Here is a 26,122-nt window from a genome sequence, read left to right on the forward strand (position 1 = left end):
TATTGTTTGTTTTACCTGTATTTCACTTTTGTATTTATAATTATCAGTGACCGTATTTATACACACACATATGAATTCTCTGTTTTTCTTATGAAGAAAATATCCGGGGGTTCGGGGGCGTTGCCCGTCCACTTTATATCCTGTTCCCCTCAGCCTCATATTCCAAATACATATAAAGTATCTGGAATAGAAGCTTAATATTGGAGTAAAATGCGATTAAAAATAAATATAAAGATAAGTAGCTTAGTCGTAAATGTTTCCTTGATAATAATACAAATAATTTAAATTATCCAGGGAAGCTATTCGTGTGAATGTTTCATAATAACCCGTTGTCATACGATTTATTAAATAACGTATAGGAATGTGTAATAGCAGTGAGCATGAGTTAACTGATTTAGCTTACCTTTTTCAAAAGCTACGTCTCCCCAGTAAGTGAGTACCTTACCTCTATAGCGTACTTCCTGCCGCCAAGACTGGTAAACAAATAGTATTTAAATTAATTATCAATGACGTATCACAAGTGTTAGGTGTTGTGTTGACAGTGGCTCTTCCCTTAAATATCAGTGGCCTATCACAAGTGTTGGGTGTTGTGTTCACAGTGGCTCTTCACTTAATTATCAGTGACGTATCACAAGTGTTAGGTGTTGTGTTGACAGTGGCTCTTTCCTTAAATATCAGTGGCCTATCACAAGTGTTAGGTGTTGTGTTGACAATGAATCTTCACTTAATTATCAGTGGCCTATCACAAGTGTTAGGTGTTGTGTTGACAGTGGCTCTTCCCTTAAATATCAGTGGCCTATCACAAGTGTTATGTGTTGTGTTGGTCTTCACTTAATTATCAAGAGTTGTGATACATCACAGGTACCAACGAATAGTGGGATTGACCCTCACGTTCTAATGCTCCTACGGATGTAAAAACAAACATTTATGGAGTAGGGAAATCGATCCCACGACACCTACAAACTCTAATCACCAGGTTATAGCAGTTAATCGCGTTATTCTATTTCCAGGAGCCAGACAGCATTTGTAAAAGCACGTGTTGTTGGTTGTCGCTGGCTGTTCCTAAACCTTGGGGTGCCTCAGCGGTATGTTTGAGAACTTATAGAAACTGAGATGTGGATTAGATCCCTAAAACAAGTGCAGATCTGATAACACGTAGATGAATTCTGCTGACTAGGATTGCCTTTTCTCGAAAGTATAAACTTAATATTCTTAGATAAAGCATTTAGTTTTGACGTCCAGTCTTTTATGTTGTAAACACGAGAAGACATTCTTGCTGATTTAACTTATATAATGAATAATATAAACTGGATATAATGAAATTTTCAAAACACTACTGTTTTAAAGATAGAATAAAAATATTTGTATTTTGAGCTAACATTAGATCTAATCTAATAGCTGATGATATTACTGCTCGAAAGCTTATGGCTTTTTTCAGTTATAAACACTAAACGTAATATCGTATATCAAAATAATACTTCTTTGTTGTGTTGAATTACCAGAACATTCGGTAAGCAGTAGTAAATTAAAGGAAGAGCAGTAGCTTTAGGGATAAAATAAAACAAAAACCGCATTTTGGATGACAGATAAAGTTGTAATATATAAACAAAAAATAACCAAAAATTTGATAATGTCGTTTATTATCCAAACACCTAATTAATAACTGTGAAGAAACTTAAACTGATGGGTAATTCCTTTCCTTATGAGGTTTCAAGATTATAGGTCAATATAGGAATAAAAAAAAAAACAATATGATAATTTAAAGGCCTAACAAACACTTAACTAATATAGAAATTTGTTCTACTTAATAGAGAATAAAAGAAAATGAACAAATATCAATAGTTTTGTATTAGAACACGTTTTGAACTTCATTTGTTAGTAGTTAAGCACAAAGGTACACAATGGGCTAACTGTACGGTGCTCACTACGCGTATTGAAACCCAATTTCTAGCGTTAGAAGTTCACAGGCTTAGCGTTTTATATTGGAAGGGAGGTGTTAATTTTTTTTATAATTAATAAAAAAAAATAGTTAAGCATTATACATTTAATGAGGTTCATATGTCTTCATCTAAAGTTGCCTTCTTTATCCTCACCAGTGAAGTTCACACTATTAACATAATCGATTTCTCTAATAATATTTGAAGATTCGCGTTCGTGACTCCGACATTCGTCTTTAGATTTTCCCACAGATTTTTATCGGAGTTTAGGTCTTACAGACCTGGGAGAATCAGATGCAGTTAACCTCTCCCTCCCCTAAGTAGATGGTAACTGGTTATTATTGTAATTACTACATGAGTGTTGGAGTATCCTGCACTTACTCTGTCCTCTTTCAGGACAGCAATATTCATGTGAATAGGATATTTTCTCTTTACTCGATATTGCGAAAATTCTGTACGTGAACAGTTTTATATGTGTATTCACATTTTCATTAGTTTTACTTAATCCTCGAGAGCATTACACATAAATACCTTGTTAACTCTTTCAATACGAAGTTGGTCTATATGACCGACTACGTGACTTCCTTGCACTCGTTTAAAACCTTTGTAGATTTAATGCTGTCGTTACAGCTTAAAATTAATATCGGTTTATTCGTCTAGTATAAGGTGGTTTTGTTAAGTGTTTAGTTTTAATGCATATATTAATAGGTGAGAAGTACTTAGGTCTATCTTCATCACGTATGAAGTAATGATCTATTTTATATACTAGGTCATTTTCATGTCAGTTTCACGCAAAATAACTCAGCAAATTGTGCACGAGTCTATCAGAGAGTGTTTGTAGGTTTGCATATTTATGCAAAAATTTTGGTGAAGTGTTTCTTTGTGCTGTTGATAGTAACGAGTTTTGTATTATTTATAATTTTGTAATTCTTTTTGGTTCTACATTCATGTATGCTAGACACGCGTATTCAGTTACTGGCCTAATATATGCTTTCCAGATTATGGTTATGTTGTCTGCTGTAGTTCCGTGTTGTTGTTTTTTTACCCGTTAGACTCCTGGATTAACTTGTGTGAAGCCAAATGTTTTTGAGAATGTTATTTACATGGTTTACCCATGTTAACTTAGAATCGTAGGATAATCCTAGAATTTCTGTGTTGTATTCGTTTTGTAAATATACCAGCTGATATTCTGGAACGGTTATCTTAATTCGGTAATTTGGGGCAGTATTTCTCAATATTTTTAATTGGGTGATTGTTTTTTTTTGCTGCTGTTTCTTTATTTTGCGCAAAGTTACCCGAGAGCTACATGAACTAGCTATCTAAAGAAAGGCAACTAGTCAAAATCACCCACCGCCAACTCTTGAGCTACTTTTTTACCAACGAATAGTGGGATTGACCGTCACGTCATAATGGTCCTACGGCTCTAAAGGCGAACACATGTTGGGTACGGGATTCGAACCTACGACACCCTCAAACTCTCTAATCACCAGGTCATACCAGCTACTTCAACGTTGCACGTGCGGATGCTACTCGGACTTATCGCTGACGTTATGGAAGCATCCCCGACGGAAAGAACTTTTGTTGAATCTACATGACACCAAATGACATTAAAGTACCATAGCTATGACGTCATAAAGGCAGACGTTTATCCTAGATTTGTTACTTTTCGTAATTACTTACTGTGATTCATTTAAGTCCATCATTTGATGCTGACAAAATATATCTTTCTATTTCATCAGATAACATCATAATATTTGAAAAGTAAACACCATAGAAATAAGGATTTTCAAAGGAAAGTTTATTGTTAGATTCGTAACAGTGACATTTATAGTTCGTTCTCTTAGAAACACTGAAAAGTAAAACCCACGACAAGAAGTTAGTTAGCCATTTGAAGTATCACTTGTATTCAAACGAATCTCAACTATCGCTGTCTCACAAACAGTAGGATTGACCGTCGCTTATAAGACCTCACGGCTAAAATGGCGAGAATGCTTGGTGTGAGGAGGACTTGAGCCCGGAACCCTTCAGATTACAAGTCGAGCGCTCTAACCACCTTACCATGCCGGGTCACCACAGAAGATAATCCCCTGTAACTTTGATCTTAAAAAAGAGAAACAGGAATAAGTTTCCCAACCAGTATCGAGGAATTATAAGACGATTGAGATTCAAACTTCCACTGAAGCAGGTAGATATATGTTTGTATTTAAAGTTGTATTAATAAGTGCATAGGTTATGTGTTTTAAATAGGAATGCTTTCTAACAACAGACTTGATGAGAGCCGTGTATAGTTGAACTATGAATCTGAACCAGCTAGGCTGTTCTAGTTCTGTTGTTGTATTTTCGGCTATTCGCACAAAGTTAAATGAGGAATATCTTGAACTGATAGACGAGAGAGGGAGGGGCTAATACTTAACGTCACTCACGAGCCAAAAGTGCGAGGGGCCATGAACTCTCAAATCTACACTCTGGCACGCTAACGAATAGGTCACACCCGACCCTTTTCAACAAGAATAAGTGTTGTTTGTAAACAGAACTTTATCGTCGTTTGAACGCTGTTCAGACTAATACCTTGTGAGAGATACACACTTTGTTTCTTAACACGTATCATAATATACATCTTGCAGCCGTTAGAAGGAAATGTGGACTTAGTCAAATTAGGCAAGCACGTTGGATTGTTTGTTTTTGAATTTCGCGCCAAGCTACACGAGGGCTATCTGCGCTAGGCGTCCCTACTTTAGCAGTGTAAGACTAGAGGGGAAGCAGCTTGTTATCACTACCCACCGCCAACTCTTGGGCTACTCTTTTACCTACGCATAGTGGGATTGACCGTAACATTATAACGTACCCACGGCTGGGAGGGCAAGCATGCTTGGTACGACCGGGATTCGAACCCGCGACCCTCGGATTAAGAATCTAACGCTTTAACTCACCTGGCCATGCCGAGCCCAGCATTTTGCTGGTATAATTAAAAGCAATGTATGTAAGAAGATTGTTCGAGTTCGACATTCCTTGTTTAGTAATATATTTAATTTTAGATAATATATCTCTTTCTTTCTTCTTCATTACACTGCCTATGTTTAAAACTCACAATGCAAAGATACGATACTTTGACAGAAGAAGATAAAACGCAGCATCTGCTCAGCCTAATCCTTCAGCGTCTTGAGCTTGTCGATTTATTTACAATGCATTTTTTTCTTCTAACTAAATGGATTGCTCTGTCTCAGCTGTAATTTGTTTAGCTCCCCCCCCTCACTAGGACAACACACACGTGCTGCAACCATACTCTCTTGTATTGGCTGGTCCACATTTTTGCCATTTTAAAATATCTCTTCGCAAGCAACTCACATTAAAGTTAGATGAAATGTAAAGTTTCGTTATGTAGAGCTAGCCAGTTTCATCTGTGTTACTACCCCACTTCAGTCAGGTCTTTTCAGATCCGTCTAGGGGTGGGAGGGTTCTACACGTAGATTATTAGCTCCCCCTGAATAGAGGGAAACCTCTGAAGACAATCAGTCATCTAAAGTGGCGTAGACTTTAAAATAATTTAATAGGTTGCTCAGTTTGTAAGATACGTACCTTAAACAGGATTAGATATTTTCCTTCTTGTTTTACTATCACATTCCACTCGTTTTCTCTCCACAACGCTTTTCAACCTTCTCTGCCGTTTATCTCAACTTTCCAAACATCTTCTAACGCAGTGGTCTGAGATGGTTTCGACAAAAGGCAACATGAAAGCAAGAAACCTTAATGCTTCAGCAAGGTTTCGTTTTCCAAGGTTTCAGTGTTTTGCAGAGGCACTACAAATAGTTCTTTTACAATATATAACTCTTGTTTATATATATATATATAATTTGTTTGTTTTAAATTAGTTTTGAATTAAGCACAAAGCTACATAATGGGCTATCTGTGCTCTGCCCACCACGAGTATCGAAACCCGCTTTTTAGTGTGTTAGTCCGCAGACATACCACTGTGGGGACAATATATATATAATCTTTAGCTTGTTTACTACCGTATTTTCCGGTTAATAAGCCGAATCGCCGAATAAGCCGAGCCCAATTTTCAGCTCTGAAAATGAGGGTTTTTGCTTATTACCGCCCAATAAGCCGAAGCCATTTTTAAGAAGTGACAAGTTTCTTCAAAATGATTTCTTAGTCTCGTTTCAGCGTCAGCATGCATGTTGTGTGTGATCTTTGGCGTTCTGTAGTAAAGCAGAACGTGTCGTATTGAGACAGAGATGGAATCAATATGTCATTCGTTATTGGCTCCACTCACTGTAATTAGGTAACTAATGAAATTCCAGAATTTTTACTCGGTAATTAAAATCACTAACCCAGGGTATAAATCATTGTACCGTCAAAAGCCAAAGATGTCTACACCTGCAAAAAAAAGAATGCGTTATGATGCCGCTTTTAAACTGAATGTAGTAGAGCTAGCCTTTAAAACCTCAAATATGAATGTCGCTCGTCATTACTGTGTGAATGAAAAACAGGTCCGTGAATGGAAGAAAGCAGAATGTGTGCTAAAAGAAATGTCCAAAACAAATAACTATAACCAGAAAAATGAACCAAAACTGGAAGAAGATGTAGCGACATGGGTGAATGAAAACCGGCCTGACTGTCACGCGTGCCCAGATCCGTATTTTTGCACTAAAGTGGGCTGGTCGAAATAAAGAAAATTCAAGAGACTTTAAGGCAACCAACAGCTGGTGTACCCGCTTCATGAAGCGACACAACCTTGTACTTCGAGAGAAAACGAAGATCGCGCAGAAAGTGCCAAGTGACTTGGATGATAAAATCACCTCGTTCCAGAAATTTATCATTCATCATCGCCAAAAACACAACTACCCTCTACAAATGATTGGGAATATGGACGAGACTCCGATTTTTTTTTATATGGTTGGAAACAAAACCATTAACGAAGCTGGCGAGAAAACCGTTTGGGTTAAGACAACGGGCCACGAGAAACAACGTTTCACTGTAGTCTTAACACGTGCTTTGCTGATGGGACAAAATTACCGCCTACGGTAATTTTCAAAAGAAAAACATTTCCTAAGAATAAGAAATTTCCGAAAGGAGTAATCGGCCATGTACAAGAAAACGGATGGATGACGAAGGATGCATCAAGTGGATTAACGAAGTGTGGGCGCGTCGTCCTGGCGGATTGATGAAATCTAGATCTCTGCTCGTTTGGGATATGTTTAAGTCCCACCTGTGTGAAAACGTTAAAGCCGCGATCAAAAGATGCAATACCGATATTGCAGTTATTCCCGGTGGGCTGACATCTGTGATACAGCCCTTAGATGTGTGTTTAAATAAACCTGTTAAAGACAGGCTCCGTCAATGCTGGAATGAGTGGATGGTTTCCGGCAATCAAAGTTTTATTGATGGCGGAAATATGCGCGCTGCATCACTCGCTACCGTCTGTGAGTGGGTCGTGACATCGTGGGACGATATTAGTGTTGAACCTGTGGAGAAATCATTTACAAAATGCAGCATCTCAAATGGAACGGAAGATGATATGTTGTGGTTGGACGACGACGAGGAAGACAACATTCCACTCACTCAGCTAATAACACCAGACGATGAAGATGATGAATTTGATGGATTTTAATAAATTTCTGAGATTAAAGTGTGTATTTTTTTATGAATTTTGTTATTTCTATGGATACATGTCATTCGTAATGTATAGACCTTTTTCTATTAATAAATGAAGTTTATTCAACTGAAATAACTCTGTCGTAACTGTGAGATCAAAGGTATGATTTTGGGGCCGATTTTGGTCTTCGGTATTTTTTTGGTCCAAAGCTGGTGATCGGCCAATAAGCCGACCCCCAAAAATCAGGTCCAAAATTTAGGGCCAGAAATTCGGCTTATTAGGCGGAAAATACGGTATTTGTATTTATCCATCTATCTTTACGTCTATTCTTCTGGTTGTATTTCTGTCTTCGTTCTCTCATCGTTTTATTTGTTTATCAAGCAGTCTATTCATCGATCTGTATACAGTCATGTGAATGTCACATTGTTAAGGTAAAAAAATATATATGATTGGAAATAGGATTTGGTCCACTTCACTGATTGATTCTTGGACTGTAATGTAGACACACCGTCACAGTAACGGAATGTTATTCCTTAACAGGCCTCATAATTCACGTTACGATTACGTAATTATGCAACGTTCGAAACGTGGCAAAATGTCATTTTAAAAATATGACGTATACCGTATCGCTCATCTTAATATGATTCATGCAAATGAGGAGAACGGTGTGTTTTTCACAGACTACACCTTGTATTGGAATTGACAATCAGAAAGCATAATTAACCATGTTACATTTTACTGCATGTTGTACACGTGACACATTTTACTTCTCTTAATTGTAAGTTCCTGTGTCACAACGGTACATTTGTAATAAACATTGCTTGTTTATTTGTTTTGAATTTCACGTAAAACTACACTAGGGTTATACATGCTAGCGATCCCTAATTTAGCAGTGTAAGACTAGAGGGAAGGCAGCTAGTCATCATCACCCGCCGCCAACTCTTGGACTACTATTTTACCAGTGACCAGTGGAATTGATCGTAACTTTATAATGCCCCAACGGCTGAAAGGGCGAGCATGTTTGGTGGAACGGGGATTCGAATCCGCGATCCACAAACTCGAATGGGGAATCCTAGCAGCCTCTTGGCCATGTCAGGCACGTTATACTAACAATGATTTTTCAGTATCGATAAGCTGTGTTATTTGGAATATTTTTGTCTTTATTCTGACTGCGTGTTTTACCACTAAAATGTAATTTTCAATAATTAAACAAATTGTCAGTTTAAAACAATGAAAACAAACGAATTAGTTACTGGTAACAGAGCTAACACTCTCTAGTTCCTGACGAAAGTATCAAAGCGTATCGTTGGTTATTTATAAAAAAAATATATATATATATATTCTCACTGGTTATTAGTCACTTCTAATCCAAGAATGAAAAATGGAGTGAAAATTTTTCTTACACCGAAGTTTCTTATCTCTAAACCAATACTGATCTTATGCAAGAAGATTATACACAATAGATAAGTTCAATTTCATTATTCATCCCCTCTCTCTCTTCCCCTCCCCTCCCGCTCACACGTGAGCCTCCTTTAATAATAACACCGCTCGTAACTTCTATTTCGCTTGCCAGGGTAAGTCGCTCGGTGTTTACAGTAGCGTATTTATTAGTGTTTGCCAGGAGATGACTGAGAGTCAGGTGTCGGAACTTTGAAACTGAGCAGGATTTGGTTCCTCGGCCTGTACCAAACTAGCCGCTCTTGGCGCTGCGGTCGTGATCTGAACAGCATCTAATTAATGAAATCCAAAGGCCAGTCACGAGAGACCAACAATAAATGAAATTGAACCTCGCTGGCGTTGACTGTGATGCGTGCGAACCTGTTACTAAAATACTCTCCTAATCCGCTACAATTAAACTCTATTGCTGGAAGTGTAAAAACAAAGATAGTTGTCTACAACTGAAACACAATAATGCCGGTGAAAATAAGATTTTTTTTTCTCTGTTGTTGTTAGTCAAAAAATAAATAAAAATATAGCTTGGTGGAAATGTATTAGATGTTCATTAATAGCCTTTCTTTCAGAGCTGCAAGTCCTAACGAAACGCTTCATTTTACAGCTTTTTATTCCATGGTTTATAATGAAAATGAAACAAATCGATACTTTTCTCCAGGTTGAACAGATATGTTTTGAAATCTCTTTTAATCAATAGGATTGGTAATGAAAAAAAGAAAAATGTACCATTCGGTGATTTAAAACATTTAAAGGGTTCGAATCCCGGTCGCACCAGACATGCCCGCCCTTTCAGCCGTGGGGGCGTTACAATATGACGGTCAATCCCACTATTCGTTGGTAAAAGAGTAGCCCAAGAGTTGGCGGTGGGTGGTGATGACTAGCTGCCTTCCCTCTAGTCTTACGCTGCTAAATTAGGGACGGCTAGCACAGATAGCCCTCGAGTAGCTTTGTGCGAAATTAAAAAAACAAACAAACAAACAGGTAATTTGAAATTTCAAAAGTATTGTATTACATAACGTAATGTTTAATTTAAACAACTTAAGGTAACCTGTTCGTCTAAATACTAAAGAATTAGTATAATTTATTTATAAAGTAACTGATTTTTATTATTCATCAGGCCCGGCATGGCCAAGCGTGTTATCCGAGGGTCGCGGGTTCGCATCCCAGTCGCGCCAAACATACTCGCCATTTCAGCCGTGGGGCGTTATAATGTGACAGTCGATCCCAATATGATTCAGAGTAAGAACCGGTTCTTCAACAAAACTTGTTCCAAATAATTAACCATTTTAGTTTATAAATTTTGCAGAATTTATTAGTTTTGCATACGATAAATATACTCTTAAACTTGCAAAACACGCCACCTTGTGGGACCCTGAACTCAAACGTTAAATTTTGAAATAGTTTCTGTCCATCATATAATATTTTTGACGTAATTATTATTACTCGCGACTATGTTTAATACTTTTCACTACAGAGGACGGAGTATATTATATTAAAACGACCTTAAATATGCTAATCAGCGAGTCACGTGGCGTTCACAGCAATGAAGTAGCATGTATTAAAACTGGATTTTCACATTACTCAGTGTCACGTGGGTTGTGTGAAGAGTTATTGCCTTTGGAAGAAGTATACAACAGACCTTTCGAAAACACTTAAACTTTTCAAGCCATGGATCCCTTGTACTGGCATTGTAGTGGCATTGGAAATCAAAATTACATGGATGAACTTGGAGAACCAGAATCATCTTTTGAAAGACCTGTAACAAGTCGTACCCCAGCCGTAGTAAGCAAAGTGTATCTTTTTGTAACGGGTAAAAATCCGCGAAGACAAAGGCTAGTGGAAAAGCCGACCCAAACAATATTATTGAACATAGTCAAGAAGGACCTTCGTCTGGAATCACTCGCACAACAGCTACTTCCTGACCCGGCGGTTAGGGCGTTCGACGAAAGTCACGAGTTCAAATCCCTGTACCATTATCAAATATGCTCGCTATTTTTGCCGTGTGTGCGTTATAATGTGACGGTCAATCCCTCTATTTGTTGGTAAAAGAATATTTCTCAGAGTTGGCGGTGGGTGCTGATAACTAGCCCTCTTCCCTCTAGCCTGACACTATTACGTTAGAGACGGTTAGAGCAGATAGCCCTTGTACTTCCACTACAACTTTCTCATACCTCATGCTGTCCCACATGAAGACATATCGGTGGAGTCTCGGGACGTAGCCACTACAGAGTTCTTATTGGAAATGGGCGCTGAAAAACCTCATAAACTACATAGTGTAAGAGAATTGCTGGAAGGCGGTATTCTTTGAGCATTTTACAATTATAACTGCGCTGTTGGTCTATTGTCAGATTGCACGGTCGTCACAGAGAACATGACTGGACATGATGATGTGGTAAAGCTACAGAAATCGTTTTGACGTAACGTACTCAACTCATGTTTTACTTAGTTTCATATTTAACAATCTAAAAATATATATAAATTACTAATATTTCGTCACAAACACAACGAAGCAACACTACGGATTCGCTATAATTAATCAAAATCAGTGTTCAGTTCAAAAAGTAACTTAATAAGTCAAACAATTTTATTAGAGACAAAATTTCACCCCATCTCAACTGTTCTATCTCAATTTTCATGAATCACTGAACATTTTAATCTAATAGAATACGACAGACAGATTGGATCTTAACCTAAGCCCTGTAATAACAGTCTTTCTACACACAGATGTCTCAGTCACGCTACGCGTCACGGAAGAAAGAGGGCGCCCCTACCCTCGACCACCCTCATGTTTACAATTCGTGCTACGAAATTCATTTTTCTCTGGAATCACGAAATTCCCTTGCGAAAACTCTTGTGTAAACGTGTTTATAATTAGCTCTCGTTTGGTGCTGTAATTATATTTACGTATTTCTCTGAGTTGTACCTGTTCTACGCATTTCTAAGCTCGTAATCTTTCGTGGGCCATACTTTCCGTTTTCTCAAATATTGACTGCTACTCAGTTGTGGTTTTATAATGATCTAGCGAGCTCCTTTCTGGTACACGATAGAAATGCTTGACTTAGAATTAGATTGGTTCAGTAGCAGACTGAGAATTAGAATAAAATTGCGTTATTTTATTTTAATTAACTCGGTATTATTAAATCACCACAAACATCTTGGTGTACATTAAGCATTCTTGAAGAGAAGCTGTGTGACATCTTCGCTAGTACACTTTAAAACTACGTATAAATCAAGCGACGTTGTGCTATGAAATATAACCACTTAAGGTTGCAATCTCTATTGACCTGTGTGGTGGAGTTTTGGATTGTAATTTTTGAAATTCAAGTTTAGTATTTGATAATTAGATTGAGCACTTATATTTGATTTCCAGAACAGAATCTGTCTGTATTGTGCCTACGTCCACCTACGAAATCTTAATCTCACTTTAAAAAGCTAAAACCTAAGAAGTTTTATCAAATATACGAACAAGATACAAGTTTCTTCTTTTTCTGATTCGTTTATAAAGAGCCATCGGAGATACTATGAAAAATAAAGTAGAAATAAAAAATACAGAAATTATTGTTGTTTTGAATTAAGCACCAAGCTACACAATGGGCTATCTGTGCTCTGCCCACCACGGGTATCGAAACCCGGATTTTAGCGTTGTAAGTCCGCAGACATACCGCTGAGCCACTGGGGTCTACAGAAACTATCTCAGTCCTTATGACCTTATGAGCAGTAGCTCATCGATGAGTTTGAAGGCTTCAAACGCTAAAAATCCGGTTTCGATACCCGCGGTAAACAGAGCCAAGATAGCCCATTGTGTAGCTTTGTGTTTTAAAACAAACTAGCAAATATTCCCCCCAAAAAAACACCACACGTTTTTGAACACTGCAAACCAAATAAACACTGAGTAGGAAAACAATTATAAGCAAACGCAAAATCAGTAAAGCGCTATTTATATAACAACTCAAACCAAAATTAAACCAATATAAAAGAACACCTTTATACCTATACTAATTAATAACCTAGCATCTAACTGCAACGCGCCCTACAACCCTATTTACACTCTCATCCGTAAGAAATGAGCCCGGCAACAGTCAGTTGCAAAATCTCTTTGTTGGCCTGAAGATGACCTTAGAAGGTCGAAACATTGTTCTGTACTTTATTGTAATTACAGTGTCAATACCCATACCAGCCGTCTTTAGAGTACATTTTCCTAAAGTTTGTTTACTTATCAGGCCTGATATAGTCAGGTGGTTAAGGCACTCGACTTATAATCTGATGGTCGGGGTTTCGAATCCCTGTCACACCAAACATGCTCGCCCTTTCAGATATGGGGGCATTATGATGTAACGGTCAATCCCATTATTTGTTGTTTAAAGAGTAGCCCAAGAGTTAGCAGTGGATGGTGATGACTAGCTGCCTTCCCTCTAGTCTTACACTGTTAAATTAGGGACGGCCAGCGAGGATAGCCCTCGTGTAGCTTTGCGCGAAATTCAAACTAAATTATCTCATCTATTCTGATGTATAAACTTGCTCTTCTCGTGTGTTCTTGCTCTTTTTAGTCATTCTGAAGTCCAGTTTATTCTGTTAACTTCCAAAACTTTTGTTAGTCATGTTGTCATGTTTTTGGTTTCCAGTTTGTTCTGCTAATATTCTTGAAGTTTGGTTCTCCTGTTATTTATGTTAAACCTTAATACGTTCTGGTAATCTTCAGAACTTTTCAGTCCCTCGCCGGTAGCGGTAAGCTCACGGATTTACAACGCTGAAAATAATGGTTCGATTCCCCTCGGTGGCTCAGCAGGTAGCCTGATGTGGCTTTGCTATAAGAAAAACACAGAACTTTTCAATGTTTTCTCTCCTTTCAGTGAATTCTTGTTAACTTTCATCATCCTCAGAATATTGTAAAATAAAACATTCTATGTGAAACTGCTTACGGCGCTGTTTGACTTCATTCACTACGTTTCTTTAATCTACGAATACATTTTTAGAAGCCCGTTTTCATCAACTGGAGACTCATTCTTAACTAATCATAGCATTTTGATGTGACCGTCCTGAATACGTGCCTAATATGCAGTCAGATTACGCATTATATTAAGCCCGTAATACTCATCTGATGTACCTGTAATCAGTGTATTTCAGACCCATTATGTGAACTCAGATGCTCTACATAAGCCTGAAAACGTGTGTGGTTTAGGTTAATACAACCCTCTTCCCCTCTCTCACTCACGTAGGGAAATAACTTCATTATTTGTGAAAGTGGAGAGTCCCGAACAAACCTCCCATTCACCTACCTTAGCTCGATAATGAGAACAGAGAGCAAACTCTATGAAAGATATCATTCTGCTGATTTAATGAATCGAAAAGATAATATATTAATACCCACAAAATAAAGAATCGCCGTATTACTGTAGAAAACCACGTTTTCCATTAGGTAACTTTATATAATGTATATTGTAGCACAATATATGACAGACATGGTAGGTCTTGTTATAGTTCAATATCTTCTCTTTTTTTTTCTTCTAAATAAACGTGTAATTTAAAAAGGCATACAATAGACTCGTTCAAAAAACAAAGACAAGGTCTGGAAACATACCCATGAGTAATTGTAAAAAAGTAAACTTAATCATAAACGTTACACAGTTGAAGCATCTCCAGCGTGACACGTGGTGAAATTGAAACCGGTCCACGTGACATTGTCGTGTTAGTCTCGTTTGTTTTTTGTTTGTTTTGGAATTTCGCACAAAGCTACTCGAGGGCTATCTGTGCTAGCCGTCCCTAATTTAGCAGTGTAAAACTAGAGGGAAGGCAGCTAGTCATCACCACCCACCGCCAACTCTTGGGCTACTCTTTTACCAACGAATAGTGGGATTGACCGTCACATTATAACGCCCCCACGGCTGGGAGGGCGAGCATGTTAGTCTCGTCCGAAATATCTGTTCTAAAGATGTGTTCAGCAGTTTACTTATTTGAAGTAAACTTTTTAACACTAACGACTAACAATTGTTTTTGTTTTACTTTCCAGAAATTTCGCTGATAATTTCCTGGAAAGTTTCGATAATTTTGTGATCGATTTCTAAATTTTTATTTACTTTTTTTCGGTGACTTTCCTACTTAATATTCTTGCAATTTTTTTAATTTCTACTCCTTAATGTTCTCCTGTATTTCTGGCTTTTATCTTTGTGACGTCATTATACTTTTTAATCTGTTCCTAATTTTTTCTATACCTCCTAAAGATTGCTAGTCAGGTACTTAGATTTTTCTTTTAAATTCACATCTATAAACTGAAATCCTACGAGTAATTACAGTGAGTACATAGATGTGGATGTACGCTTTAGTACCTGTAAAAACAAAAATCTTAACTTTCCATTAGGTTAAAAGTCTATAAATTCACTGTGGTTTTACAAGCCACCATGACAGGTGGACTGTAATCTCAGACCAGTTACGATTATACAGCAAAACGCCCACCTTTTGTTCGGAAACCTTCACAGGAGAAATGGTAAAGACCGTACAGAGGGAAATGCGCCCTCTCCTGAACAAAAGTTACGTTTCATTAGACTGCTATATTACTTACGGATATGGACCTCAACTCGTCCGTGTGGATACTGGGCGTACACAATTAACGCAGTCTTTGTGCTAGTAATCTGTTACGCTTGGGTTTCTTGCTTTCTCAAACAGTGAGTCGTCACGAGGCATCAAAGTGCGTACAAATAGGCCTTTTCCAAAGAACATTTAGGCGGTATTATAAACATACGTATACATCGGTGCAACTTTCCTGGATTTAAAACCGCTTTAGGAGTCAGACTGTCGAGTGGACTTTTTGTCACAACGCGCGAAGACCTCGTAGTGAGCAAACAGACACAAAAACCGCTTCATTGTCATGATAAATGTCCCAGCTCCTAGCCTGAAAAACGACCTTAAAATCGAAAAGATATCTCTCCTTTTGTAATCCCCCTCAGGATTAATCTAACAGAATCTATTCAGGTTTAATACCTTTAACTTCACTTATGGTGGTCCGTTCGTCTGTCTGTTTTTTGTTACTTAACGATTACTTGTTCTTTTATTCATTGTCCATTTCCTCCATTTTGCTCTTGCAAGAATATATATTTTAAAAACCCAAAAATAATCCAGTTTTTTTTTTTTTTCCGTTTGTTAAATGTCTGTTTCCGTCTTCTCCATTTACTGGTACTTATTAGTGGTTTTTGGGATGTGTTTCTGTTTAACTACGTGACGTTATTTATGACTGCTCCAAGCCTTGTATAAGTCGCTTAATACTTATGGTGATGACAATAAGTGAACATATACGATTAGTCATTCTGCAGCCTTAACATAAATGAAAACACCTGGTAATCATTAATAACATTTGGTCTGAAGTTAGCTAAACATATAAAGATGAAAAATTGAATGTTACGTAACTCACTGGGTAGAAATAAACTAATGTCGTAAATCCTAGAAAGGGTAAAATATACATCGGCTGGAATGCATTGAATCATCGCTTCTAAACTTTTAGGCCTCGGCATGGCCAGATGGTTAGGACGCTCAAATCGTAATTTGAGGGTCGCAGGTTTGAATTCCTGTCACGCCAAACATGCTCGCCCTTTCAGTCGTGAGGGTGATATAATGTTTCGTTCAATCCCACTGTTCGTTGATAAAAGAGTAGCCCAAGAGTTGGGGTGGGTGGTGATGACTAGCTGCCTTCCCTCTTGTCTTACACTGCTAAATTAGGGACGGCTAGCACAGGTAGCCCTCGAGTAGCTTTGTGCAAAATTCAAAAACAAACAATTCTTTCTGAAATATGAATTATTTGAGGAACACTAAAACACATAATTGTTTGTAAGTACTGACGCTATTGATTCCAAAACTTGAAATATAGGGCCTGCCCATATGAAGTGTCGATAAAGATTGATTGTCTTTCATTTAATAGTGTCCCCACCAAACTCCATTTTGAGATACAACTTCAATCAGTTGTTTATATCAATATTTCTCTTTCTACCAAAAATAACTTCCGAGGGATTCTATCCTAGAACTCCGATAGGTAAAATTTTTCACAGTAACTCGTGCTGAAATATTACTGTCCCTCGGTGGGGACAGCAGTAAGGGTACGTCTACGGAATGACAACACTAAAAACAGGGGTTCGATTTCCCTCGGTCAACACAGCAGCTAGTCTCACGTGGTCTTAATACAAAACACACTCAAGCTCTTACGTATTACGCCTCACGTGCTTCGATTCCGTAGAAGTCACGTGTCTGACAGCTATGTTACGGCGATCCGCCTACAGGCAGGCGTGATAATGTAACTAAGAGAATGAACTTTGTTCCATAGAATGTGGAGTTCCCTGGCTTTCATTTTATCTTTTTTTTTTTTTTCTATTTTGGGTCGTCTGTATAGTTCTGTTTGTAAAATACAAAATGGTGTAAGTCCTGAAATGTCGAAGAGTTCATCGTTTTTCATTCCACAACGTGCCCTCATTTAAGCTACACTAATTTGCTTGTACGCGTATTCCTCTACTTTGACAGGAATAAATTGCTAGGTTGTGTATTTCAAAACTCTGAGAGTCAAATTTTCGGCTCTAGTCTGCGCCTAAATATAACACAAATACACACGACACACTTCTTGCGTCTTCCATTGAAAAGTGCGAGACTGTCAGACGTATTATTGTGACCGGTCTACCGGCAGGTGGCGGTATTATACTATGTAAATGAACATCATTCCATACAATGTTTAGTCTCGCGACTTTTATTTTATCTCCTCTTAGTTTTTGGACATCTATACGGCTCTTTGTTGTTGTTTTTTTAGAAACGTTTTAACGTGTTTTATTAATTTATTAGCAACCAATACCTAAAATCCTCTGTTAAGTTATCAACTTCGTAATTTTCACAAACTTTGCTTGCAAAGAAAACAGTACTCAAGCTTAGAAACTGGGCCTAAAACTCTTAAAGCGAAACTTGATCGTATACTTTGTGTTTTATATGTAAATTGAAGTTGTCTTTCAACATTACTAATGCCCTTATTGTATTTTCAAAGAAGGCTTCCTTTGTTTTCCATTACATTCTTTCGAGTTGTAATCTTTGTATAAAACTCGTAAACACGTCAGCACCAACAGTTACAAAGCGAGTAGCATTAACAGTAACAGTAACATTGAAGATTCAAATCCCTTGGTAGCTACTTCACACGTTGTGTGTGAAACAAAACATCTGAAACAAAGTCCGATCGTTATACTGTCTTCCATGGAACACTTATGACTCGTTTACGATGTTTCTACTGTTTCCATGGTAACAGTTATGACTCGTTTACGATGTTTCTACTGTTTCCATGGTTACACTTATGACTTGTTTATGATGTTTCTACTGTCTTCCATGGTAACACTTATGAATTGTTTATTATGTTTCTGCTGTCTTCCATGGTAACACTTTATGATTCGTTTACGCTGTTTCTGCTGTCTTCCATGGTAACACTTATGAATTGTTTACGATATTTTCTGCTGTCTTCCATGGTAACACTTATGAATTGTTTATGATGTTTCTGCTGTCTTCCATGGTAACACTTATGACTCGTTTACGGTGTTTCTACTGTTTCAATGGTAACAGTTATGACTCGTTTACGATGTTTCTACTGTTTCCATGGTAACACTTATGACTTGTTTATGATGTTTCTACTGTCTTCCATGGTAACACTTATGAATTGTTTATGATGTTTCTGCTGTCTTCCATGGTAACACTTTATGACTCGTTTGCGCTGTTTCTGCTGTCTTCCATGGTAACACTTATGACTTGTTTATACTGTTTCAACTGTCTTCCATGGTAACACTTATGACTTGTTTATGATGTTTCTACAGGCTTCCTTCTTCAGTCTTCTGAGCAGATTTCAATGTAAACGTCCACGCTACAAAAATCCAATGAAAATCTTTAATGTTACTAGACTAGATTCATGTGAATACCCCTTCTAACAGTGACAAGACTGAGAACTTACATCGCTATGATTCAAGCTTCGATACCCGGGGTGGGTAAAATACGGATAGCCCATCGTGTTAACTTTGAGCGAATGAAGTGTTCGTATAACACTTGCTTCTAAACCATTTAACATTTTCCAAGTAGAGACTGTTTTAAGGCATCTTCAGAAATGCACGTCCCCCGTTAAAATAACAGTAAGTCTTCGGATTTACAACTCTAAAATCAGGGGTTCGATTCCCCTCGGTAAACACAACTTATAGTCAGGTGTGGCTTTGCTATAAGAAAATACACATACATATAAAGAAATGCGCAAACAGCAGGTCACAATGTGTATCATATCGTAACTTCTCCCAGTGAAAGCACTTGAAATTCAGTTTCCAATTATCATATTGAACTGTCGAATCGGCATGACTGGGTGGATAAGGCGCTCGGTTCGTAATCTGAGGGTCGTGGGTTCGAATCCCCGTTGCACCAAAAATGCTCGCCCATTCAGCCACGGGGGCGTTATAATGTGACGGTTAATCCCACTATTTGTTGCTAAAAGAGTAGCCCAAGAGTTAACAGTAGCTGGTGATGACTAGCTGCCTTCACTGTATTACAGTGATAAATTAGGGACGGCTAACGCAGATAGCCTTCGCGTAGCTTTGCGCGAAATTCAAAAACAAACCTAACTTATTTTATATCGACATCCGTATGGTGTTTTTTAAAAGCGAAACCTCTGACACTTTTCCAACATCTTTGTAGTGTTTTCAAACAGCATTTGTTTCAACATCTGAGTATTTTATCACGCGGCGTAGCTCCCTACACAAATAGCTAAATGGTGAATACATCATACGTAGCTAAACAAACCGTTATTGTCTTCACACCCGTGTCAAACGCTTCCAGCTAACCTGCCTAATCTACGTGTACGAACTGATGAGGCTACACACATGACCCCCATGTAGTGGGCGCACGCGGCTACAAGGTGTCCTAGCATGCGTGAACTCTACCTATTGTAGGGGAGGTTTATACCTATCTCTTGTCTAGCGCGCCGCTATGTCTGATGAAACAAACATCATGTACCCCGAGGGCATAAGACGGCTCCAGCATATGTTCGATGATTCCTTCGTGTTGTTTGGTGTCTTCAATTAAGCAGTTCATCTGCGCGTAAACGGCACGTGGCACGCGGGCGTTACGCACAGTGAACCAACAGCAGAACACGATAATTGCTCCAAATCGGAAAGTGTAGGGATGACCATTAGTTTAATCAAGGACGGACATTTATTAAACACGAAATGTCAAGGAACAACCGAGAGGGTCATTCATATCAGAATTTCCCCGAAAAGCTGTTATTACCTTAGGACTAAATTTTTATTTTGAATTTCGCGCAAAGCTCTTCGAGGGCTATCTGTGCTAGCCGTCCCTAATTTTGCAGTGTAAGACTAGAGGGAAGGCAACTAGTCATCACCACCCACCGTCAACTCTTAGGCTACTCTTTTACCAACGAATAGTGGGATTGACCGTTACATTATAACGCCCCCACGGCTGAAAGGGCGAGCATGTTTGTTGTGACGAGGATTCGAACCTGCGACCCTCAGATTACGAATCGAACGCCTTAACCCACCTGGCCATTCCGAGCCCACGACTAAATAAAACAGAAAATGGTACGGGTGTGTCCCGTGGTTTACGGTGAACAGACAAGTTGTACTATTCATTCAGCTCAAGAGTTGACGGTGGGAACTACTGACTAGCTGTCTTTTCTCTAGGCTGTCGGTTCTAATTAGTAAACGCTATGCGCTAAAAGACCTCGTGTTGCTTTCGCGAAATTACTGAAATAAGCAAGCATTGTCATCAATCAACTCTAGTCTAGGTGCTGCGTTAATCAGCTGATATCGAAACTTTTGATAATTACTTCTTTAACAACTAACTAAGTTGTTTTTAAAATATCTCCATTAAAACTTAGTGTCAACAAACTTTAGGGCCTAGCCTAGGCATGTTTCGGCTTTAAACGTTATGAAGATTTGCATTAATCATCCAATGTTTCGAAAGAAATTATAATTGAAATATAAAGGATTGGTCTGGAGTTCCACACCGCTAGCCGCCTCTAATTTTGTAGTGATGGTATCTGGTCAACACCAGCCACTGCCACCTCTTCTGATACTCTTTTAACAACTGTGGCTCGGCATGGCCAGGTGGTTAAGGCACTCGACTCGTAATCCGAGGGTCGCAGGTTCGAATCCCGGTCACCCCAAACATGCTCGCCCTTTCAGCCGTGGGGGGCGTTATAATGTGACGGTCAATCCCACTATTCATTGGTAAAAGAGTAGCCCAAAAGTTGGCGGTGGGTGGTGATGACTAGTTGCCTTCCCTCTAGTCTTACACTGTTAAATTAGGGACGGCTAGCGCAGATAGCCCTCGTGTAGCTTTGCGCTAAATTAAAAACAAACAAACAAGCTTTAATAACTAATAGTAGGATTAAATGTGACATTATAACAATCTCACAGCTGAAAGACCGAGGATGTTCAGAACGGGAAATTCGAACCCGTGACCTCAGATTGCGAGTCGAACACCTTTACCACGGGGCTATGCCATGAAATACGGGATTTATCGTGTGTGTTGTGAATTATGAGACAAGTTACAAAAAAATCAAACTTCCCTCGTTTTAAAGGTGTATTAACATTGAACTGACAAAGTTGACTGACGACACACAACACTACATGGTGAATGCGATATGAAAGACACTCAAAGATTTTAGTTTTTTTGCCACTTATCAAATGTTGATTAGTATATACATAAGTTTTATGGAAAACTGATTGTGTGTCTTTGTATACTTGTTTCAGAATTTTTCGCAGAGCTACACAAGAGCTATCTGCTCATAGTTTTCCCGAATTATGAGCTGATTTGACTGAGGAAAAGACAGTTAATTGACGGCAGCGGCCGCCAACTCTTGAGCAGCTTCTAGGTAGTGGGATATGACTGTTACTCTTATAACGTATCAAAGGCCTCAAAGTACCAAACGAGTTTTTGCACCAGAGGGACGCAAGCCATGAACCGTCAGATTTACAGTTCCCGCACGTTAATCACTGGGCCACGACCGACCACAGTAATTTAGTTGGTTTACTCGTAATTTGATATGAAATAGGAATACCCTAGGTTTTGTTGTATGGTACCTAAAAGTGAAAAAACAACAACACACACGCTGAAATTTATCCGTAATTTTAAAATAAATCTTGAAATAACAGCGCAGATAGCCCTCTTGTAGCTTTGCGCGAAATTCAAAACAAACAAACAAACCAAACTTGAAATAATACTAAATTATTCAGGAAAGGATAACACAAAAATTTCATCATTTCTCAAAGCTGCAAAAAATACGTCTTTTTTAGAGGTTAATTAAAATAAGAGTTTGCAACTTTCACCAAATATTATTCAAATTTTGATTGTGGTCTTAAAGTTACTCGAAATTCTTTTGTCACAGAAACTCATGTTGAATCTGTTTTTATTTTGCTATTTTTAGTACTTTTTACAAATTATTTGTTTATGTGTATGTCTTAAAAAAACTTATGAGACAGTACACAAAGTTTTCTCTCTTATATTTTTTTCTGTAGTCAATATACAGGTATTTACTTCTATGCATCTCCCTCCTCCAGTGGCACAGTTGTCTGCGGGTTTACAGCGATAAAAATCGAGTTTCCATATCCATGATGGGCGGAGCACAGATAGCCCATTGTGTAGCTTTAACTTCTAACATGGCCAAGTGGTTAGGGCGCTAGACTCCTAATCTGTGGGTTGCGGGTCCTGCATTTTTATTTTTATGTTATATTACATTTTGACGTGTGAATGATGGTGTAATTAATTAGCAAGTTTAGTGTATATTATCCTGCTTACAAAATAAGCTTTGTAATTAATATCATTCCTGTCCGTTCTCCTGTTATTACAAATGTGAATCTTGTGGTTTACCTGCTTGTACAGGTTTTCAAAAGCAGCGCAGGAAGCGGCCGCCGTAAACAGAAGTGTTTTTGTTTTGTCTTGTAGCAAAGCCGCATCGGGCTATCTGTTGAGTCCATCGAGGGATATCGAACCTCTGATTTTAGCGTTGTAAATCCATGGACTTACCGCTGTAGCAGCGGGGGACGTAAATAGAAGACAGAAAACGCTGGGAGATACACCACGGTTCGAAACATATATAAGATATCAGAGGTAACCATCAAAAGAGAAGACACTATCTACAAAGGGGATTATTTTCATTGCCTGTTGAAGCTGGGTAGGAAGTATCTTAGAGCTGAGAACAAGATAGATTAAAATGCCATTATTATTAGACAAGGTAAAAAAACAACTTAATTAGTCATTATTGTCAAACAAGGCCCAAAATATAGTTTAAATAGTCATTATTATTGAACAAGGCCAACGAAATTGTTTGTTTGTTTTTGAAATTCGCGCAAAGCTACACGAGGGCTATCTGCGCTAGCTGTCCCTAATTTAGCAGTGTGAAATTAGAGGGAAGGCAGCTAGTCATCCTTTCCCACCGCCAACTCTTGGGCTACTCTCTTACCAACGAATAGTGGGATTGACGCCCTCACGCCTGAAAGGGCGATCATGTTTGGTGTGACGGGGAGCCCACAAAATAGCTTCATTAATTATTATTACTAAGCAAGGCTATAGCTTAAGTTAGTTGTTCATACTGAATGAAACGTCCTCGTATGTTGTAGTTTTAGGGTTCAGACATTAGGATTGGACAAAGTGTCGTCCAATCACATAGCTTGCTTTCAGCACACGTTGCCATTTCAATCGGAAACTTCAACGAAGCAGCGAGAATGACGAATTGATACGAGGGCCTCAGGGCTCGTTTTTTCTTATCAGATACTTACGTCACGTCAGTACGTCAGATAAAATCTTCGCAAGGAAACAAACCCCAATGTAAATCGAACGTTCCTTACACTATAATGTACATTTTCGGATAAGCGAATACTTTGTTTAGCAACAGTTGAAACGTATCTATAATTCGGACAGTTATCCTTATATAGGAAAATATATATGTATACAAATATAAGTTAACTATAAGAAGCTTTCGACGGATACTAAAACAGACCACGGAAACGTGTCTCTCTTTCCGTATATTCCACTGAAACTGATGACAGCCAGCAGTTCGACTCCCACGCCACCTGCTTGCCAGGTTCATCTCCGCACAACTACGTACAGTCTCCCAACCTCACGGGCACAAGCCGGCCTACCCAAAGCTGCTACTTTCCCTGCTTCCCTTCGCCCCACACTCTTGTGTAAGTTAATTAAATTATATTTTATATTGAAACAGAAAGAAATTCAATAAGAAAATCATTTTTACTGTTTTTACTGTTAGATTTTAGTAATAATACAAAATGTTAAGACAATTAACGTTAGAACAGTAACTACGTTAAACAATTAATGTCGGAACAGTAACTATGTAACACAAATAACGTTACAACAGTAACTATGTAACACAAACAACGCTACAACAGTAACTATGTAACACAAATAACGCTACAACAGTAAATATGTTAAATAATTAACGTTAGAACAGTAGCTACGTTAAACAATTAATGTTAGAACAATAACTATTGAGCTGTATAAACACACACACTTGGTTTTAGTAGCAGTAGTGTTTCAGTTGAACTCTTTAATGTTCACAGAACTATAAGTCTAAGTAAATGTTTTCCTTTGATTTGATACAAACAGTGAGATAAAATATGGCACTAGTGCTGTGGCGAACATTTTAAACTGTAGTTCTGTTAGGACATGTACTTCATATTTTTTTTTCCAACTGAAATTTGAGAAAGACATTTTCACTACAATTAAATCTCTGGTGAAAATACATACAATTTAGTTATCGTTAAACAAACACCAATAAACATGGTATAAAAATGCAAAATATTAGAGAATATTGTTGTTTTAAAGTGGCCGTCACATCTCAGACATAGATCATTACATCTGAACCTTTGTTGGATAATAGCAGTATTCTAATCAGACACACTTCAGATCTAAGGTTAATATGGCAGAAGGATTTTGAAACTAACATTTCCGGAAAACAGATGTATTGTAACAGAAAAGAAACATCTAATGTAATAGGAACACGTCTACTAGGTTTCATTTGTTACGTTTCAACAACGCATGTCATCAGAACCTTTAGATCTCTCTGTGCATCGTAAATTTGGTACACTCAGAGATCCGAAAACGGAAAACGCAAACATTTCTTCTGTCTTTTATTGTGTCAAAACAATTACAAAATCGTTACATTTACTATCACTAAAGACAATAATATGTTTTTTTTTTCGTTTTCGGAATCGTCGCAAAATATTCTAGAACACGTGATTTACAACTCTTCAGTGTTATACAACAACTGAAAGGCCTAGCAGTATTAAGCTTTTCCGAATAAATCACTTAACCACATATGATTCGAGGAATGAAGAGATAGGGGAGAATGAAAATGTAAAATATAACATAACAGAATGTTTAAAGACATAAATAGAACCAAATATGATGTTCCTTATTTTTTAGGCCCAGCATGGCCAGGTGGTTAAGGCACTCGACTCGTAATCCAACAATTGTGGGCTCGAATCCCCGTCCCACCAAACATGCTCGCCCTTTCAGCCGTGGGAGTGTTATAATATGGTAATCAATCCCACTATTCGTTAATAAAAGAGTAGCCCAAGAGTAGGCGGTTGGTGGTGAAGAAAAGCTACCTTCCCTCGAGCCTTACACTGCTAAATTAGGAAGGACTAGCGAGATAACCCTTTGCACGATATTCAAAACAAACCGTCCCTAATTTCGAACTGTTAGAGAATGGACAACTGGACAGTGACCCACACTTGGGATACTCGTTACTAACGAATCCTGGGATTAACCATCTCGTTATAATGCCCCTCACGGCAGAAAAGGGACCAAGTTTGGTAACGGGTACTAACCACCACGCCAAACAGCTAGCAATTTTAATACGTTTAAAGCTACCGTATTATCAATCTTATTTAGATTCGAATATATTGTATAGTTTCCAAGATGTTAAAATATGTAGTCTTTTCAACACTATTAACATATTTTCAAAGTCTTGATACAATTTAATCGCGACAAAGATTGATTCTATATTATTCAACCACTTGAACAAGTCCTCGGTACAACTAAGATTAATAACCTTAATATACAACGAACAGTTGGTTCATTTCCGAACAAAGAAATACTTCCTGTTCTACGTACATAA

At 38.1% G+C, this 26,122-nt stretch overlaps 1 protein-coding gene across 2 annotated transcripts in view; it reads left to right on the plus strand.

Moving 5' to 3' along the window:
* LOC143228871 (LIM/homeobox protein Lhx3-like) overlaps positions 1-26,122 on the plus strand; it is a 70,281-nt gene that overhangs the window by 24,987 nt on the left and 19,172 nt on the right. Inside the window, exon 1 of one of the 2 annotated variants that reach the window (XM_076460286.1) lies at positions 23,538-24,170. The exons of the other annotated variant lie outside the window; for it this stretch is intronic. Coding sequence (XP_076316401.1) covers positions 24,026-24,170 — 145 coding nt within the window. The 5' untranslated portion in view covers positions 23,538-24,025. Of the gene's footprint in view, positions 1-23,537; positions 24,171-26,122 lie in introns of those variants that run through there. 2 annotated transcript variants of the gene reach the window in all.

Source organism: Tachypleus tridentatus, chromosome 10 (assembly GCF_004210375.1).
Source record: "Tachypleus tridentatus isolate NWPU-2018 chromosome 10, ASM421037v1, whole genome shotgun sequence".
In the NCBI taxonomy this organism is placed as follows: Eukaryota; Metazoa; Arthropoda; class Merostomata; order Xiphosura; family Limulidae; genus Tachypleus; species Tachypleus tridentatus.